Below are 6,081 nucleotides of genomic sequence, written 5' to 3' on the forward strand. Positions count from 1 at the left end.
AAGGATTTAATGATTTTACGATGTTTTTCCCTACAGCAAAACTGCTCTCCTGGAAGGGCTAGAAGTTGACCAGTATATGCTGGGAACCCTACTGTATATTCAAAAGTAAGTAAAAACTAGGACTAGAGACATTTGTTTCAGATGTGTAGATAAAAGATATTTGTGTTATGTCTGCATCTGTGGCATTATTCATTATTACTGTCAGAACTCTCCTTACTGACTGTTGTTTTTACAGCTCTGATTATGAAGAGATCACAATTGACCCAACCTGCTGCTGGAAACCGGTCCCGGTAAAACCAGACACCCACATAAAAGAGGAGACAGATGGGCCAGTTCTGAAACGATGCCGGAGTCTCAGTCCTGCTCACATGGTGATGCCGAATGTCATGGAGTTGATAGCAGCTCTGGGACCAAATTCTTCCCCATTCAACAATATCCAATCAGCCGGAGGTGTGAGCTCTGACTATGCCAACCAGGGTATGTAATATTGCTAAGAGACCAACTTTGGATTTGTTCTGGGTAGTAGCAATTGCAAACAGCCTGTCTCTCCAAATACCTTAGTTCTGTCTTTAACTAAATTCCTTCTTTCGTTTTACGCAGTTCATTGTTTGTTTTGCATCAGTTCATAAATTTCTCACATATATTTCACTTCTTACAGGTCCTGGTTTTCAGAACCCAGGCGGATATTCAGATGGTGGCTTCACATCCAATCCTGGCACACCAACTATGAATGAGTTTAACCCCACAGCACCACCACCTATCTCCTATCAGTCTGACATTCCCAGTTCCTTAATGGTTTCCGACAAGGCTGGAGGCCCACCAATGCCTGGGCAGGTGAGTACCATGCTAGGTCTACATGCAAACAATCATGCAAATTTCTATTGTTTGCTACAATATATTTAATGGCTACAGTAAGCATTTGGTGCTCAGATATGGATTAGAGCTCAAGGAAGAAGTAGAAACTAAAGCAGTATTGTTTTATTGTGGGAGCCGTTATCTAGAAAGCCCCGAAAAGGCCATCACCCATAGACTCCATGTTATGCAAATAATCCAAATTTTTTTTGTAATAATAAAACAGTACTTTCTACTTGATCCCAAGATATAATTAATCCTTATTGGAGGCAAAACCAGCCTATTTGGTTTAAATGCTTTTCTAGTAGACTTAAGGAATGATCCAAATTATGGAAAGATCCCTTTTCTGAGGCCTTGTTATTGTGAAGTGTGTATTTCAACTGCCTCTTCGCACTGTTTTCTGTACAGAATTAAATTATGACTCACTCTCATTGGACTGTCTTCTGGCCCATCTCTTTGCAGGTACCTCCCTCTGGGCGGATTGAATCTACGCACAATCCCAGTCACTCGCCTCACACCTCCAACATTGGTAGCCAATCAGCACATCAGCTCCACCACCGAAACACACCCCGTCAGCTAATGGCACAATCTGGTGGTGATTTGGCATTTAATCCTAATGTGGCCATGGCAGGCACAGAGGTCCCAGAGCCTTCACTGGATGTAAGAGTTGTTTTTTTTCTACATTTTGTTCTGTTTTTTTTGTTGCAGAGCATAACATAATGTCCATGGGGGAATACTCCTGCTCTGTACTCGTGATGTTACTTTAATTCTCCCTTGCTGCACCACAGAGGTGTGAGGTCCATAGTGGGAAGGTTTCTGTGTGTGTTTGAAATTGGCTTAGGTGTAAGGCAAACTGAAAGCAAGTGTTGAGGAATTATAGCTAAAATAGCAACAGCTTCTTTATGAAAGACTTCTGACTACTGACAAGCACATGAATATCATCTTCTTTGTTTTGTCATTTTATTTCATTGCTGTTTCCCTCCAGCACTGTCCTTGTTATAAAACACTTTTTTTACAATAATTGATTTTTGAGGTATTTAGGAAGGGTGAAAGAAGATAATGAAATTGGAAACCTCTGGGTATATTTATTAAAGAGTTCAAATAGAGCTCAACACTGTATGGCATAGAGATATGTCCTTGTATAGAGTTATTAGAGGGTAAATCATTTATCACAGGTGGACGTAAGAGTTCACAAAACCCCTACAAAATCCCTTACAAGTGAAAAGAGAACTGTGAAATAGCCGATGGCCTGTGACAAGCTTTAGTTTCTCCTTTTGATAAATATCCTCATATCTTTCCTCGAATCCTTACATATTCCTTCCGATTCTGTCGTAATTTTTATGATGTCGTTTTTATTTCTAAATTACACTGCAAATAATTCACTCTACCATATAAAATTTAATTCCTGAAACAGCAAGTGTATTTTTTTTAGTTGTAATAATGGTGTGTACGCAGCCAATCTCAGGTCATTGTGCCTGGTCATGTGCTTTCAGAAAGAGCCAGTGCTGCACTATGGAAGTGCTTTCTGGCAGGCTGTTGTTTCTCCTACTCCATGTAACTGAATGGGGTCTAAATGGGACATGGGTTTTACTATTGAGAGCTGTTCTTAGATCTACCAGGGAACTGTTATCTGGCTACCTTCCCATTCTTCTGCAAAGGGAGGAGGGTGAGATCACTCCAACTTGCAGTGCAAGAGTAAAGAATTTATCAGAGCACACAACTGGGGGCACTTGGGAAACTGACAATATGTCTAGCCCCATGTCAAATTTCAAAATTAAATATATCCATATTCCGTTATCCATTTGCTCTTTTGAAAATGGAGAAGTCTGCTGGAGCAGCACTATTAACTGAGGCATTTTGAAAAAAAAACATGTTTTCCCATGACAGTATTGCTTTAACTTGAGGTCAGTGGCAGACAAGGCAAGTTCATCTTCTGGAAATTGCTCTCAAAACTGCATTAGCCAGTGTTTTTGAGCTACAGTGTTGCACCTGTGGGTCAGGCAGTTTGCCATTGAAATGAATGAGGGGTGATTTTTAAACCTTGAAACACCATTGTCTCTGAACAGCAGTACAGAGAAAAACCACCAGGAGGCATATGGAAAACTCCAGACTAAACTTGCTTCTTCCCCCACACTGTACGAAGCAGGATACACCACCCATAATATAAAGAACGTTGTTTCTGTCTGCACGCAAGGCTCACTGCAATCCCTTCTTGGCTTTTGGACATGCACTTCACTATGCAAATTACTTGACATTTAGCAGGTTCCTTTTAAACCAGGAAATGATTTGTAATACACTTTTCCATCCTCGTTTGCTGCAGTGTATAGTTCTCTTTTTTTTTTTTTGTATTTGTCCTTGTCATTTCCTGTTTTGGATAATCTCTTGTTTCTGTGTTCTTCCTGTTACTCTCACTCCGTAACCTCCATGCCTCACTCTTTGAGTTTAGTCATTTACTCAGTTTAAATCCTTTAGAACAGGGGTCCCCAACCTTTTTTACTCGTGAGCCACATTCAAGAATAAAAAAAGTTTGTGAACAACACAGGCATGTAAAAACTTCCTGGGGTGCCAAATAGGGGCTGTAATTTGGTGGCCCCTGTGTGGACTGGAAGACTACAGGAGACTCTGTTTGGCAGTACACCTGGTTTTTATACAACCAAAACTTACCTCCAAGCCTGGAATTCAAAATTAAGCTCCTGCTTTGAGGCCACTGGGCGCAACATCCAAGGGGTTGGTGAGCAACATGTTGCTGGCAAGCTACTGGTTTGGGATCACTGCCTTAGAATAACCCAGTCGTCTCCTCTGTCTTTGTTGTGGTCTCTTATACTTTACAGCACTCCCTGTTTTCCACAGATCATTCATAGTCTTCCACTTCCAGTCCGTCACCATTTAACCCATGTAACACCTTCTTTTATCCATGGCAGCCCACTGTTTTGTCTACTCACCCACTTTTCTCTTGCTCAATCTCTGAGCAAAAGTGTTATTGTATTCTGTGATTGATCCTGAGCATGGGTAACTAGCAATTCTGCCTCTTTTAAGTAAAACAGAAAACTCCTTCCTGACCATTGCAGCATACCTCTCCTAGAGCATTTTGTTTCCCCTCTAGTCACTGTATTCATTCACATGTCCTCTGCTCCTGATCAGTTCCTCTTCCAGTGTTGCATATTTTGCTTAGCTCCAGTCATTGCCTTCCTCCCTAATGCCATGCAAATATGTTTTCTTCCAGCTTCTCCCTGAACTGACAAACACAGAGGAACTTCTCTCCTATCTCGGACCTGCAGACCTACCCAATAGTGGTAACGATGACCTCTTGTCTCTCTTTGAGAACAACTGAAGCTCCTTCCACTTTCAAGCTGAATCTTTCTACTCCCAGCTTTTTTTCATCACCCAGCCTTCCAGATTCGTGCTAAAGATGAAACCTAAGCGACACCCTGCAGTGCTAGAGACCTGCAGAGGGTTGCACCTAACTGGCAGATGTTGCCGAGGTGCATTATTCTGCTAGATGTATATGAAGAACATCACACCAGAGCCTTAAAATATACCTGCTCTGGTTGGCAGATTATTGCACTATTTAATTCAACCTGTTACAAAAAAATAAAAAAGGGAAAAAAAAGAAAACCTGTTGCACCGAGGGATTGGGAGGCATTCCTAATCACTGTCCTGTTATCCCATTCATGTAAACCGTGTCTGTGACTAGACATAATATTGAAACAGGTTTCCCTTTCTTGGCTGAAGCAACTTGAAGTTTATTGATGATGCACAGCTGTCAGGATAGGATCGAGTGTATGACTCTCCAGACCTTGGCCAGCCTTTGGCTGCAAACAGGTATTGAAACTATCCCTATACCTGTTTCCCTTTAAAGGGCCAGCTTGTGCCAGCTGACAGAAATGTGGGGCCACAGGGTTGATTTGGCAGCCTCTTCATCCCAGGAGCCTGGCCAGTGATGCAACATTTAGAGCACAAGGTGGATCTGTGTAATCTGTGTGCACACACTGTCGGGAAGCAATCATTGTAAAGTCCAAAAGTACAAAAATATTGTATATAACTTATACTGATGTCGGCCTCATATATTCCATGTATTCCACCTTTTTCTTTGAGAGGGAGGGGATGAAAATTGGGACCACAGGACACCTGAATGCTCCTTTTGATTCTGCCCTACGAACTGCAAATTGGGCCCAGAACCTCGGCCCTGTAGAGACATGCCAGCATCCCGCCTAGTGCAAATACAGAACATGCAATAAAGCAAGAGCCTTCCTCCATGCAACACTTTTTGTTTAGTCAGTGATATTAGTTGAATTATTCGCTCTGCAGCAGAGCGGGGAGAATATGTATATTTATATATATGTATGTGTGATAATATCACAGGACAGTTCTATGGAGGCTGCACTGACTCCAGCATCAATCGTCACAAGATGAAGGTGAGGGCCATCTTTAGCTGGTCCCAATGATTATCGTTATTTTTTATTTCACAGCAATAGAACATACATGTGTCGTTTGCACAAAGTTGCAGAGATTTTCAGATGGGTCGGCCCGACTCATTGTTTTGATTTTATTTATGTTTTTATTTTATGTTTGCATATAATATGAATTTTTAAAATAATTTATCCCAGGGCAAAAACATAAAAGCTTTGATGAAATGCGGAGAAAGCAGGGACCATCCCTAAACTCCCTCCTATATAACCATTATCCATCTGTTACTCCAGATAAAATACCACTCCTGAAATTGGGACAAAAATGCCAAAAATTTACTTTACCGTTCTCCAGACTTAAACCAGTGGGGTCAAGGATCATAAAGCCGGTGTGGGGCTCGACATTTGGTTTCTATTTAAATATCTAGGGTTTGTGCTCTGTGCTGGAAAATGTGCATTTTACAAAAATAAAAGAATAATAATGAAATCTTGATTTCCATTTTTATCCTCTTGCTGGACCAGAGGGAGAGCCAGACTGTTCCATTTGAGCTGCTTAGGATGCACAGCTAACGCCATGAGACTAATTTATTCAGAGTAAAAATAGTAATTGTGACATGCCTTCAGCGGGTCAGGTACCTGTGGGTTACCCACAAAAAAGCGGGCACCCTGCAGAATGAGGGCAGGATTTTCGTGTGCGGGTATAAATGTGGGTCGGGTTGTGGGTCGCATCTAAATTTCTTATCTTATGTAATATTGTCTATATTTTACTCCTTTTAAAGTTTTACAAAACTTGTTTCTGTCTCCGCCCACTTTTGATGCACCA

General features: G+C 41.4%; 1 protein-coding gene across 9 annotated transcripts in view; it reads left to right on the forward strand.

The window, feature by feature from the left end:
- Positions 1-5,745, forward strand: part of zmiz2.S (zinc finger MIZ-type containing 2 S homeolog) — a 42,290-nt gene extending 36,545 nt beyond the window's left edge. For all 9 annotated transcript variants that reach the window (XM_018255120.2, XM_018255118.2, XM_041588126.1 and 6 more), the window contains 5 exons: positions 37-105; positions 236-477; positions 659-834; positions 1,315-1,512; positions 4,076-5,745. In XM_018255120.2, the coding sequence (XP_018110609.1) occupies positions 37-105; positions 236-477; positions 659-834; positions 1,315-1,512; positions 4,076-4,183 (793 nt within the window). In that variant the 3' untranslated portion in view covers positions 4,184-5,745. The remainder of the gene's footprint in view (positions 1-36; positions 106-235; positions 478-658; positions 835-1,314; positions 1,513-4,075) is intronic.
- Positions 5,746-6,081: the final 336 nt, after the last annotated feature.

The sequence above is a fragment of the Xenopus laevis genome, chromosome 3S (genome assembly GCF_017654675.1).
Source record: "Xenopus laevis strain J_2021 chromosome 3S, Xenopus_laevis_v10.1, whole genome shotgun sequence".
Classification (NCBI taxonomy): Eukaryota; Metazoa; Chordata; class Amphibia; order Anura; family Pipidae; genus Xenopus; species Xenopus laevis.